Below are 15,167 nucleotides of genomic sequence, written 5' to 3'. Positions count from 1 at the left end.
TCATTATTCATGAAAAGACACAAAGGAACTGTACAAATGAAGCTGTCATATCAGTTTCAGTTGGGGATATTGAACCAAGAAAATCAGATGAACATGAGGAAGAAATGAATGCTGAACCATTTTCTGATACCTTGAGCGAAATCATGCCTGCAGATTCAGTACATGTTAACGCCACACTGGATTTAGATTCTATGTTGCAGAAGTCAGAAGAAGATGAGGAACCAGAACCAACACCTGTAATAACAAAACGGATGAGAAAGCAGCCAGAACGTTATGGATATGGTGTTTCAAAGCTGTGCACAACATCAAGTCCAGATGTTATGGGTGATCCTGTCAGTATCCAGGAAGCTCTAGATAGCCCAGATAGAGACAGATGGATCGAGGCAATGAGGGATGAGCTGGAGGCATTTGAAGAAAATGAAGCGTGGGTTCCAGTAAGTGATTTACCCCCTGATAAAACTTTAGTTCAGTGTAAGTGGGTGTTTAAAAGAAAAGTGAATAATGATAACAGTGCACATTACAGGGCGCGTTTAGTGGCGAAGGGCTTCACGCAGAAACCCAACGTTGATTATGAAGAGACTTTTTCACCTGTTGTCAGGCATTCTTCCTTGAAGTTATTGTTTGCTCTGTCTGTTCAGTTGAATTTAGATGTCACACATTTAGATGTTAAGACAGCATTCTTAAATGGTTTTCTCAAAGAGGACATTTATATGGTCCAACCAAATGTTGATTTTCATAAAAATAAAAATAGAGTAATTGTTAAATTAAAAAAGGCAATTTATGGTTTGAAACAGTCTTCCAGATCTTGGTATGAGAGAGTAGAACAATGTTTGAGTGAATTAGGTTTCAAAAAGAGTTGTATAGAGCCATGCGTTTTCACAAAAATGAATAATAAAGTAAAAATTGTTATTGCCTTGTATGTAGATGATTTTTTTGTTTTCTCAAATGATCAAGAAGAGACTGACAAGTTGATCTCTGTTTTGAATTCTAAGTTTAAGATAAAGAATTTGGGTCGAGTTCAGCAATGCTTAGGCATGAGAGTCAAAGTTGATAGAGAAATAAATGTTGTTACATTGGATCAAGAGCAGTATATAGATCATTTATTGGAGAAATTTAACATGGTAGATTGTAAAGTTGCTAGTACTCCAATGGAATGTAAATTGAATGTTAATAATTCTGAATTTTGTGATCAAGAAATTCCGTATCAACAGCTGATTGGAAGTCTGATGTATTTGTCTGTTCTCACAAGACCTGACATATCTTACAGTGTGAGCTTCCTCAGCCAATTTAATAAATGTCACACAAATGTTCATTGGAACTATGCTAAGAGAATTCTTAGGTACCTTAAAAATACTAAAACGTTTTCTTTAAAGTATGTTAAACAGGAAACAGCTGAACTTATTGGGTATGTTGATGCAGATTGGGCGGCTAATACGTTGGATCGCAGATCATTTACTGGTTTTTGTTTTTTAATGTCAGGCTCAGCTATTTCCTGGGAGAGTAGAAAACAAAGAACTGTCGCTTTGTCAAGTATGGAATCTGAGTATATGGCTATAGCTGAGGCTTGCAAAGAAGGGATATATTTGAGATCTTTATTTTGTGAACTTACAGGTCACCTGTGTACTGTTTTATTATATAATGACAGCCAGAGTGCACAGAAGTTGGTGGCAAATTATGTGTGCAATAGAAAAAGTAAACATATAGATATTAAATATCACTTCATAAAAGATGCAATAAGCAATGATATAATTAGTTTGAAATATTTGCCAACAACTGATATGCCAGCTGATGTTCTGACCAAGGCTTTGAATCCTATTAAGCATAATAGATGTATTAGAGGTCTTGGATTGGCTAGATAAAGGAAAAATTGGTTTGAATAAATTTTTTTAAGTTTTTTGTTTATTTGTTGTAGTTGGGGTGTTAGGAATCTTTTTTAGTGTAACAACAATTAAACAATTGTAGCGCCATCTATGGTTGTATGTTGTATGTGATGAATCTTGGAATAAAAGTTCAGTTCGTCGTTAGCCACTGAATAGGCACGTTGTTTTAATACATTTAAACCTGTATAGAGGTGTTTGCAGCTTCTTGACAATGTAAAAACTGTGGAAACCCCAACTCAAATGACGGTCGACGTAGACGCCCAGATATTTCATTGCATCCACTAGCTGAATAGTACAGGGTTGGTTCTCAATAACAATTTCTAGGGTCTGAAAGGGAGGCGTGATAGATCTATCGGCCGTAAAAGTCATATATTTAGTCTTCTCCAGGTTCACCGTCAGTAGTCTCTCATTCAACCACCGTTTTATGACTTTGAAGCACTCTTGTGCTTTTTCACCGAGAGAAATCCAGCTTTCATCCTCGACAAATATGGCTATGTCATCAGCGCAACCCACAATATCTCCGCAACCCCTCAGTGAGAACAATCCATTCTAGTATTCACCCTAACACTCTGATGCCTACCCGAAAGATAGCTCTCTAGGAGCTTCCCTGAAGCCCATATCCTCCAATGTCTGTAGAAGCAAACGATGACTAACCGAATGCCTTCGACAGATCTAAGAACATGCACAAACTAGCCTTATTTCTGTCCACACCAGCGTTAATCTTTTTTGTTAGGGCCAATATTGCATCCTCAGTTGATGTTTTCTCTCTGAAACCAAATTGCTTGTCAGATAGTATGGAGAGTAGAGAGAAGGAGAACGATCGCTGCTTTGAGACCACAGATTTTTTGTCCCCTAAAATATGTACCAATAGAGTAGTTCCTGCTTTTGCCAACAGTCGCGCTGGCCATCACGAGAGTGCGAAATTTTGATTTACACAAATCAAATTGTAGTTGGCTCGTTGACTGAGTGAACTGTTTCCCTGGTGACAGATAATAGGAATATTATTATTCACAGATAACAGAATCATGTCACGACCCTGTTATTATTTTCGATTTTTGATAAGAGAACAACATATGATCATGGGGAAATGTTGAAGCGTGCGCTAGTATAAGAGTGTTTTGGCATCGGAAAGAAAAAAAAACCTTATCTCAAGAATCGACTCCAAATCAATTTGTGTGTCAAGAGCACTTTTGCGATGAAGATATCAAAAAGATGATGGATTCATTATAAACGAAATCGAAATTGTCATCCCTCGTGAGAAGTTGACTCTTCTCTAACCAATAAAAACTACATGGTTCAGAAGAGAATATTCTTGAAGAATTTTGTTGGCATAACATAATATATGGTTTATATCGGTTCTCAGCTGAGTATTGGCAACAGAATCTACTCTAATACCTAAGTGATAAATCTGAAACTGCTACCTTTTGTTGTCTTGATGTGTACTACGCCTCACTTCGGATTTATATAATTTTGAAGATTACGGTAAACCAACTAACATAGCTGCTTTCAATAAACAATGATAAACAAAAGTAGGTACAATTTTTTTGATCAGTGATTGCTTTTGAATTCCATTGATCTCGACTTGCATTTTATTGCATATAATTCAGAGAACTCATATGTAATATAGATTTGAAGAGAGGTATTTGAAAAATCATCAGAAAAACCACGATGACACATAACCTAAAATAAAATGAAGACTCTTGAATCCCCACCCCTTATCGATACCCGCTGCAATCGCAGCGACACCTATCCTACGTTTCCCGTTTTCGGGGACACATTTTTAGTACGTCGATCGTTCTCCTTCTCTCTACTCTCCATATCAGATAGCATCCCGTATCTGGTGACATATGATGATATTCTACGTTTGAGAAGCTTCTCGAAGATCTTGGACAAATTGCTTACCAGTGAGATCGGCCTATAGTTGCCGACATTATTTTTATCACCCCCCTTGGGCAATGGTATGATTATGGAATCCTTGAAGGCTGTCGGCCACAAACCATTTCTCAAGCACAAATTCAAAATGTGAGTCAGAGGCTTTGATATATAGTCAGACATACACTTTAGTGTCTCCGATCGAATCCCGTCTGGGCCAACGGAATTCTTCTCCTTCAGACCCCTTATAAGGCCCGCAACCTCGATCTCATCAATTGGTAACAGAACAAAAGTATTGGAAACAGATGGACGGTCCGATTTATATTCTAAGGGTTGCCTGATTTTTTGAGCGAGATTTCTTCCCAAATTAGAAAAACTCTTCACGAACTCATCAGCAATATCATTTTTCTCAGTCAAAATTTCACCTGCCTCATTCTTCAACGAAGTGACTCCTCGATTAGCTCTCTTGGTGCCTGTGAGCTCCTCGACTACTCCCCACAATTTCCTATTATCATCACAATTCGATCCTATTCTCTCAGAGTAATAAATATATTTCGTCTTCTTTATAATTGAATTGAGTCAATTCCTGTACCTATTGTAGTGCGACCTGAGATCAGGTTTGTTCGGATCTCTTTAAACGTCATTGAATAATTTATTCTTCGTTTGTGAAGACTTAAGAAGACCATTTGTTATCCAGGGTGCAATCTTAGTTTTTCTTCGAAGTTTCTTCCTGAAAAATGTGCTTTTGCCTATTGCTTCCTGTAGTACGTTGATGAAATTATCCACGGCCAAATCAGGGTCCGAATCAGAATAAACAGAGGACCAGGAAACATCCTCCAAGATCGATCGAAGTTGACTGTGATTCAAATAACTGAAATAGGCGTTTTCATTCGATGTTTTATGAGGACGACCCCAGTTCAATTGTAACACAGTTATGTAGTGATCTGTTATGTCAGTACGAACAACGAGAGGCAACATGTTCTCGATAACTTCCTGTTTCGCCTTTACGAAGATATCGTCTAAGCAAGATTCATGTCCCCGATGCACCCTAGTCGGGCAATTTATGGCAGAAACAAACCCAGAGTCGCTAAGTACACTAACGTATTCAAGGTTGCACTCATTATCAACCAGTATGTCAATGTTTATATCTCCTACAAATATATAAGTATTTTCGCCACATCCTCCATCACAAGTTATCAAATAATTCTGGAGCTCCCTATTAAAAACTGTAATATCTGATGAAGGCGATCGATAGAATGCCAACAGGACCACGTTTCTCCAATGCTCAAGCTCAATTTTTTTTCAAAGATTTTCATGCCACCTATCGTTGAGATCTGATGATTGAACTTATACCTGTTACTGACATATGCAACAACTCCATCATTTTGATTGAAATCTCTCCTATTGTAGACCAACGCGTATCCTTCCATGCCATATAGTCTTTCATCCGCAATCCTCCATGTCTCCGACAGAACTATGTAGTCGACACCTGAGTCCAAACCATACAAAAAAATCCCCATTGCATCAATATTCATCTTATACTGCGTATATTACCGTGCACAATAGTATATCAAAATATCGAAATGATTACAGATATCATAAAAAATGAGGTGAGATATTTTAGAAAAGATATTTCTCTGATTTTCACATATAAAGCGCGTTTGGAACAGCCGAGAATTCTCTACCAAATTTTTGTATGAAAAGAGCAGAGATTATTTTGTATGCAACTGAACAGTGAATTCTACCGAAAGCGGGTATGTAACGGTAAAGAATTCACGGCGCATGAATTCTCGAGTAAATTCTCTAGAGAATTCTCGGCTGTTGCAAACGGGCTTAACGTTATAAAGTGACACTTCTCATTGACGTTTTGAAACGTTTTACTTTTTCGTTGTTAGTTACGAGAAGCAAAATATTTCGTAACTGTAACTCGCTTCGCTCATCACGAATAATAATGCCTTTTTCAACAGGTTTTTCAAATGAATATTATACAATTGTGGATAAAGTAGTATTGTCCTCCCATATTATGCCTATTTGGATTCATTTGGATGCCATCCTAATGAATAGCAGCAATAATATGCTGGTTTAATAATAACGTTTGACAATTTTGAAATGTTTATGGAATATTAAGGACTTAATCATGATATTGTTAATTATGGAACAGAACTTATAAATAATAGTTTTGGTACCAGTTTGATACAAGAAATGAATCCTATATCACAGTTTTCAAACTATCTCAATTTGTAATTTCAGGTGTTAGAGCTGGTCTGTTGCGAACTTACACCTCTATGAATCAAGATATGCTGGATTATTCTGACGCATGGCAATATATTCCGCTCATATACGCCATTTCTTTTCTCCATACTGTAGTTCAAGAGAGAAGGAAATTCGGGCCTCTAGGATGGAATATACCGTATGAATACAATTCTGCTGATTGGTTAGCGAGCTGTATTTTCGTTCAAAATCATCTGGATGAAATAGATCCCAAACGAGGTGTAAGTTGGGTTACATTGAGGTGAGCACTATCTTCATCTGATATACTTATTATAAATAGGCTCTACATTGGGAAATGGAACTTCTGTACATCTATTCATATTATAAAATAGAAAATATCGCTTTATACCATTGCGGTATTTTTTACAGCCTTTAGGCACATAGTGAACCATTTCTTTCCTTCAGGTGTTTTGTATGTTGTGGATCATTTTTATACAATCACTTCAATTCGCATTGAGAAGTGTGCAGCATATATTTATGTCACACTTCACAACAACCGCATATAGAAAATTATCATAAATGGATCACGCAAGCGTAAGGCAGGTGAATAATAAACGGATTTAATTCAGATGCAAAACAACCGCCGATATTTAAATCAACAAATGTTACGATCTAAATCGAACTAGCAAACAACCACCACTGAAAGTATTAACAGAAATACGATTTCGTCGACAAAGAGTAAATGATGACTAGGCTTCGGGCTTCGCTCTCATTCGACCTCGTCAGAGCTTAATAATAATAATAATAATAATAATAATAATAATGCTGATAGCATTATTATTATTATTAGGAGAGCCTTGGAGAAGCTCGGTATAACCGGCGTGTCGATCGATCCTGAACGTGCTGAAGCACCGATCACTCAAGCGGACCAAAGAAGGCTAGCAAGACTGATCCGGAAGTCTCAGTCGAATACATTACTCGAACATCATATGAGTAAGAGCCTGCACTCCATATTTTTCAGGAGTTTAAAAGACCAAGATCTGTCGGAAGAATTGTCTTTCGCCTTTCTAAAGTCGGCTAGCCTTAAGTCAGAGACGGAGGGATTTGTGATGGCGTGTCAGGATGGAGTAATAAATACCAGATGGTATAAAAAGAACATCATGAAAATGGACACCCCAACAACGTGCAGAGCGTGCCATAGTCAACAAGAAACGATTATGCACATTCTCTCCGCCTGCAGAGTCCATGCTCCATCGGGGTATATAGAGAGACACAACGCGGCACTCCGAGTTCTCTACTTCCATCTGAGGGCGGCATATGAGATAGACAAAGAACCGGTGCTACCATATGTGCCTCTGGAGATTGAAGCGGTGGTCCAGAACGAGAAAGCTCGAATATACTGGAACTATCCTGTCTCAACAACACGGCAGATCAATGCAATAAAGCCAGACATACTTCTTTTGGACAAAGAGCTGAATGAATTGTTCGTCGTGGAATTCTCATCCCCTGCAGAAAACAACATGGTGATGAAGGAAGAGCAGAAAAGGCAAAAATACAAAGATCTTGTTTTCGAGCTTGGAACTATGTACCCGGGTCATAAAGTCAGGATGGTTGTACTGATCATAGGATGTCTCGGAGGAATGAGAGCCAACTACGTGGAAGAATTGAAGATTATTCCGGCCTGCAGATCTTGGGCCGAGATACTAGCGCACAGAATGCAGAAGGCGGTGTTGCTTGGGTCACTGCATATCATCAGATCCCATGAACTCTAGATGCCACTTGCAGCTCATCTCTTTTGTTAAGGGACGCTGCAAGGGCCGGACGAAGAACTTCTCCGTCGAAAGTGTGAGGGGTTTTTAGTGAGTAGCCAAACAAGATCTCGGAGTCTCACACTACCTAGAGTGCGGACCCTCTGGGCGCCCATAAAGGGTTTTCCCCTCACACGAAGGAAAAAAAAAAAAAAAATGCTGATAGTTCTACACCGTTAAAGCTGCAGCAGGACCACTTGGAAATCGTCGAACACTCTGCAGAAAGTAAAATGCAGAAACTGATAGGCAAACCTTTGCATGGAAGGCACCAGAACGAGGTCAACCAAGATTACGTCGACATATCTGCGTCGAACTACTGGTTGACTTCCGGAAAGTTGTTTCCTGAGACAGAGGGCTTCATGCTCGCTATCCAGGATCAGGTGATTCCAACAAGGAACTACATGAAATATATCGCCAAGGATGCCTCAGTGGCGGATGATAGCTGTCGTTATGGCTGTGCGACACATGAAACTATCCAGCACATCACCGGGGGATGTCAGAAGTTCGCGGGCACGGAGTACAAAAATAGACATGATGCCGTTGCCAAGATTCTCCACCAAGAATTGGCACTAAAACACCAACTTCTAAGTTCGAAAAAGTTTCCTTATTACAATTACCATCCGGATGCTGTATTGGAAAATGAACATCACAAGCTATACTGGGATCGCACGGTTCTCACAGACCGAAAAATAACCACAATAGACCAGACCTCATATTGCTCAATAAGGATGAGGACAGAGCACTATTCATCGATGTGGCGATTCCAAATAATAACAATCTTCTAGATAGGCACACTGAAAAAATTTCAAAGTACAGAGATCTCGAGGAGCAAACCAGGAGACAGTGGAAGCGAAAGATGTCAAGAACATCCCTATTGTCATATCATCTACAGGCCTGATACCGAAAAAAACTACTGGAGAACTTGAGGAAACTTCAGCTGGACGAAAATATCTATAGAGTCATGCAGAAGGCGGTACTGCTGGGAACGGCGAGAACTGTACGCAAGTACATGGGAAATTCAGAGGAACACCGTCTGCTCCGACAGGAAGTGCGGGGGGAGCAGGAATCCAACCTACAGTAGAGAACCGAGGAGCGACCCGAACCCGACCACCACCACGAGCCCGAAAACCTGGAAAGGGCTCCAACAGAGCTTAATCCTTTTGATATCTGAGATATCTGGGATAAGTGAATTTTCCTCTGGAGAGGAGTGTGAAAGCCACAAGGCTAAAGTCATAATAATATATTTAATTCAAATAATTATTACAAATAATAAAGTTGAATTCGTCAAATAACAATGCATTACTTAAATTTTTTACAAAAGGCAAAAAAATTCTTGCAAATTATAGGGCTCGCATTCCATCAACAGGGTGTGTAATCTCTTCTTGAACATATTGCAGCTAGTTATCAACTTGAGTTCTCTTGGAAGAGCGTTAAACAACTTGATTCCCATGTATAAAAGTGACTTCTCTTTTAAAGAAAGCGAGTGGTGAGGATAGAGAAGAGGTTCAGTATGTCTTGTTTTGCTTGTAGTTCTATAAGCATCAAAATAATTTGGATGTTTTTGCATGAATAATAACACCCGATAGACATACAGACCATACAGTGTCATTATTCGATTCTTCTTAAATTGTCCTCTACAAGAGTCTCTATATCCCATATTGAGCATGGTACGTAGTACTGCCTTCTGACATAAAAATACAGAATCAACAGTCGTGCAGCTTCCCCAAAAGATAACACCATCAGAAACAAGTGACTGGAAGTTAGAAAAATAAACAACTTTAAGTGTTGAAGAGTCCACTCTGTACTTCAATACCCTTATCGTAAAGATGACTGAATTCAACCTTTTAATCAGGTAATCCACATGCCTATTCCATTTTAAATTTTCATCCAAATGCAGTCCTAGAAACTTCGTTTCCTTCGATACTGAAATGTCGTTATTGAAGTCTTGTGGAATCTGTGCCAATGAACGGTCACAATGAAAAATTAAGCAATCAGTCTTTTTTATATTGAGCATTAGTTGATTTTCTGTGCACCATTCAACAACACTATTCAGGACCATATTTACATATTCCATTGTTGTTTTAAGTGTTGGTGAGGACAATAATACGTTGGTGTCATCAGCGTACAAAATGAGATCAAACAGCAGTTGAAGGAACTCTCTTAGATTTGGCAAGTCATTAATGTAAATTAAAAACAACAGTGGCCCCAATATACTTCCTTGTGGTACACCTTTCTTAGTGAATTGTCTGGAGTATCTGCATTTTCTACCATTTACAGTCACTTCGACCATTTGTGTTCTGTTTTTCAAATAGGTTTCAAAAAGCTTAAGCTGTTTATCTCGGATTCCATATTTGTCTAATTTTCGCAGTAAAGTCTCTATATCCACACAATCAAAAGCTTTGGTCAAATCCAAGAAAAGCTCCAAAGGCAATTCACTCCTCTCTAAAGCTTTCATTATTGACTGTTGTAGTTCAAATATTGCTGTTTCAGTGCTCTTTCCAGGTACATAACCATGTTGGTATTGTGAGAGTATCTTGAATTTTTTTGAAAAACTCGACAACCTATCAGCCAGTACTCTTTCGAAGATTTTTGCAAATGAAGAAAGCAAGCTGATCGGGCGATAATTAGATGGATCATTTCTATCCCCTTTCTTGTGAATTGGCTTAACAACTGCTATCTTTAATTTATTCGGAAAAACCCCTTCAATAAATGATCTATTTATAATATGGGTTAGTGGTTTAGATATGTGTTTCACACATTTTTTTATCACATTCATGGGTATTTCGTCATATCCTGTTGAATCGCTGTTTTTCATTTTCATTATGGTTTTCTCTACTTCATCTTCTGTGACTTCAAACATATAGAACGATTTCTCATTATGATTAATTTTTTTTAGATGTACATTATCATTGATTTCTCCATCTCTGACTTCCGGAACTGCATTTACAAAGAAATTGTTGAACTTATCAGCAATTTTCTGAGGATCAACTTCATCTTCAAAATAAACAGTAGATTTGCCGCTTTTCCCCAAAGAATTATTCACCAGATTCCATACAGCCTTTGATTTATTTGAAGATTTTTGTATGTAAGAGTTTAAATCATTTATACGTGCCTCAGTTATTGCCGCATCATATTTCGACTTAGCTAATTTGTATTGTGCAGTGTATTCTTGAGAGTTTCTAGATAAAACATAAAGGTAATCCAAGACTTTTTTCAGTGATTCAATTTTGGTTGAAGATGGTATCCTTCTCCTCCTAGAATGACCTCTAACTTCCTTTATCAGGAAGGCTGTGCTAAAAACAGATAAGAAACTTTCAGAAAAAATATCCCACATCCTGTTAACATCATCATGAGAGTCATCCAACACAATCGACCAGTCCTGAGTGGAAATCATGTCCAAAAAAATTTTCATTGTCACTTCATTAATACATCTCATTCTCCCCTGAAATGATCTCGCAGTTGGCTCATCCGCAGGAAAGACAAACTTTTGTGCTTTATGATCCGATATATGCTCTTCAATTACAGAGATTGTACCTTGTATATTGGTAATTATGTTGTCTAAGCATGTAGCTGAGGTTTTACCCAGTCTTGTTGGTTCATGAACTTTCATTCTGAGGTTAAAGCTTTCTACTAGGGATGTAAAGTTCTTCATCTTCGGTGATTCGGACAAAATATCAATATTGAAGTCACAGCCAATAATAATCTCGGCGCCTTGTGCTATACATATAGACAAAATGTGCCACAATTGATCCATAATAACATCAAAGGCCGTAGTAGACTTATCTGGACAATAAATACAAAGCAAAATGATGTCTCTTCCCCCCAAACATACCTGAGCAGCACTACATTCTACAACAAAGGGTATGCTGAGATTATTAATGTCCATTCTTGTTTTGTAAGGGATGTTGTTCCTGACGAATAAAGCGCATCCGCCATGCTTAAATCGATTTCTACAATAATGTGAACCAAGACTATAGCCTGGTAAAATGAAATTAGTGAGCTCCTCAATAGTTTTCCAGTGTTCAGTTATGGCAAGAAAATCGACATCATGAGCCTCAACAACATATTGCAGTCTACTGAAAGCAGTTCGTATAGACTGAAGATTTTGGTGCAGAAAACAGAAATTTCGACTGCGGGATATGCTCTTAGGTTTCCTCGGTAGACCCCTGTTTCCAGTAGTCTCCCAGTTATCTTGATTAACGACTCTTTTATTTATTTCACCTGTACAGAGGTTCTCTGCTGGGAGAAAAAATTCCTGAAATTGAACTCTCTCAATGCAATTCCCTCCGGCCAAAAATCAGCACTATAGATTTTATGGAACAATTCATCTGAATCAACGCCAATGCTAAAAGCCGAGTTGGTGCCTTTTGTTGCTAATTTTTTTATCAGAGAGTTTTCTGTTATACCCATTGTGAAGAGGTATTGTTTCATATCTTCCTCTGAGACATCTCCCATGACCTTACCAACATACTGCCATTTTCTTCTTTTAACTCCACGGATATTCAATTTTTGTTGCTCGTCCTTAGGAAGGTTCCTTCCAGTACAAATTATGCTCTGGGTTGTCCTCTGTTGTCTTTTGGGCCTATTATTTACCAGCTTCCATGAGTCCATTTGTTCTTTAGATTGCGTTTCAGAAGTAGGTATGTTTTTAGATACTGCATTTTGACTATTTTGCGCATAAATATCAGCAATATCACTCCATTTCATGTTGCCCTTTTGTTGTTGATCAGCAGACGTCGACAGTAATGACATTGACGACATTTGCGACTGCGCTTGATTGACAGCGGCAGAAACCATAGAGGAGGTGATCTTTTCATTCTTTCTCCCATCATTATCATTGGAAATCACGATTCTGTGATTAAAATTATCGCTCTCTCTGTTTGTATGTTTTTTTTTCATATTGCTCGAATTAATTTCTCTTTTTTCAATTGGGACTTTATCTTCTAAATCTTTTAACCTCAATTTCAGCAATTTATTATTTTCAATTAAGATATCATTCTTTTCTTTATATTCTTTCAACAGTTGTTTCAAGTAGAATACTTCAAGACTAACCTTGGTTCCTTTCACAACCGAAGAATCATTCAACTGCAGGTCTTCAGTTAGGTCACCTTCAGTCTCGGTTCCCTCACAGCACTTTATTCTTGCATCGTTTGCTACACTGATATTGGGGAAATTTCTTTCCAAACATGATGCATGAAAAACATTTCCACACTTTACGCATACATATTGTACAAATGCGGTACAGGTGAAATTTGTCGAGTCCAATCTCCTTATTATAACCATAACAACACCTGTTCAATTTTTTTCGAATAAAAATTCGAAAAAAAATACTACTGAAGAGTAGTCGTAAATTCCAAAACAGCGGTCCCTACGGACCGCCGTGGTCCTACAAGTAAGACTATCAGCGGTCCCTACGGACCGCTGTGGCGCTCAACGTGTTAATATTTTGAATGATTCATTTATTTATTTATTCTGAAACAGAGATACGAACGGAAAAATTCTCATCACAGATCCACCTACAAACTAAACAATATTCCTAACAAGCATGGTGTTAATGACTGTTGTTAGTATTTTTTTTTTATTTAATTATCACCATTACGGGAGTTTTTTCTAGAGAGGACCGGGTCTCCATGACCAAGGACCTTCTAGGTAGCTCTTATGAACATTTTGACGATTCTTATTGTCCAGAGTACCAACTCTTTCTGTGCCCTACTTATTAACTCCTGGTCCAGTTCAAGGAGCTGTGTGTTTTCTGCCAGGTGGCTTTCAAAATCCATTCGTGATGATTTTATCAGAGGCAGCATGATTACCGTTCTTAATTGGTGTATTTCTTTTATTTCAAAGGCTAGATCATGGTATTTCGTTAGCTTCTCTGTATGAGCTTTACTGATGTTATCATCTGCCGGGGATATATATATATATAGTAAGGGATGAATTTGGGTACAAGGCAATATCTGGCAGGAGTATATATATATATATATATATATATATATATATATATATATATATATATATATATATATATATATATATAGATTTGTTCGACCGCATATACAGACCCAAAACGGTATACTCGACCGACTTTTCAGTCCAAAAGTGACGTTGTCAGACCCGGCTCCGGGTCTGGTAACGTTCGACCATAGAATCGTTATAAGGGGGGTTAGGGGATGCTAGGGGTGAATTTTCAGGTGGGTCTGAAAAGTCGGTTATACTCGTTATTATATACAGAAAACTTCAGAGTTTGGCCAGTGCGAGGGCGCTTCGAGCGACATGAACTTGATGTATATAATCCGCATAGTTGACCGACGCATCTAGTCCGAAAATTTGGCACCGCTGCAGTTGAAGAGCTTAAAAATTTATTTTGTCATCTTTTCGATTTATACACCTCAAATGTACTATAAGAAAACTTATACGATCCCGGTATGATGAACAGTCGTCATGAGAAATATTCAATGACAATATTTTGAATTGAATTGAAGTGGTGTTATTGGATTCTTTTCGTATACGAACTATAATAGCACACGTATGGAAACTTATACAAGCCCGATTGAGTGAACTTAGTCGACCTAATTTCAGGAGCACTGGCACGTTTAGGATCCTATGCACAAAAATTGTATTTTCACCACACCCTACTTGACCCTCTGTCGTGTTTACGAATTTACGAATTTCCTGAGCATCATTGTAGTTATATTTGTTTGACTTGACAGGAGCTCTTTTCCAGAAATTTTTCAAAAGATTAATATACAAAAGCAATGGAGATTTTTTACTCCTACCACAGTGATAAAAAGGTTTTTTCAGTATGAAGTCTTTATATTCTTGAAGAACTATTCTTGAAAACTCTATCTCTGGTACAAGTATTCTTCAGCAACTTCATTTCTGTTTGAATCATAGAGATGGAATATTGGAAATTACTCGAGTATCCCGAACTAACAATTGGAAATTTTCAGTTCAGGAGGTGGAAGGGTATTCCTCAGTCAAACTTTCAATTTAATCATTCATAAAAATACTCATAAAAATCATTATCAATTCAGAGGACTTTCAGTTACACGATTGGTTTTCGCCTATAGGTACAAGTTAATTTACAGAGTGATGTGATACCTAATATAAGTTTAATTAATATAGATATTTGAATTAGCTTGAGCTGAAATGAACAGATGATATAATTTACCAAAATAAATAAAAACACCTAAAAACTGTCTCTCACCAATTCATTCTACAAGAACTACCGGTTTCGGGATGACTAATCGCATCCCATCTTCAGGTTCCAACACCAGAAACGCTGTTATGAGCCTCTGGACTTTAAAAACCTACTGGGATGTCAATAATTCTGGAAAAAACCATACTGATTTTTCAAATTTTGACATTTAAATTGACATTTTCTGGAACTCATCTATGT

The 15,167-nt window shown here is 37.8% G+C and overlaps 1 protein-coding gene across 3 annotated transcripts in view; it reads left to right on the top strand.

Annotated features, from left to right (window-relative positions):
- The window catches only part of LOC123318393 (dynein axonemal heavy chain 8-like), a 1,393,903-nt gene that overhangs the window by 1,244,360 nt on the left and 134,376 nt on the right, over positions 1-15,167 (top strand). For all 3 annotated transcript variants that reach the window (XM_044905013.1, XM_044905020.1, XM_044905005.1), the window contains one exon: positions 6,003-6,264. In XM_044905013.1, coding sequence (XP_044760948.1) covers positions 6,003-6,264 — 262 coding nt within the window. The remainder of the gene's footprint in view (positions 1-6,002; positions 6,265-15,167) is intronic.

This window comes from Coccinella septempunctata, chromosome 1 (assembly GCF_907165205.1).
Source record: "Coccinella septempunctata chromosome 1, icCocSept1.1, whole genome shotgun sequence".
Lineage (NCBI taxonomy): Eukaryota > Metazoa > Arthropoda > Insecta > Coleoptera > Coccinellidae > Coccinella > Coccinella septempunctata.
The sequence above is the reverse complement of the archived record's forward strand: the minus strand, read 5'-3'. Positions and strand labels throughout refer to the sequence as shown.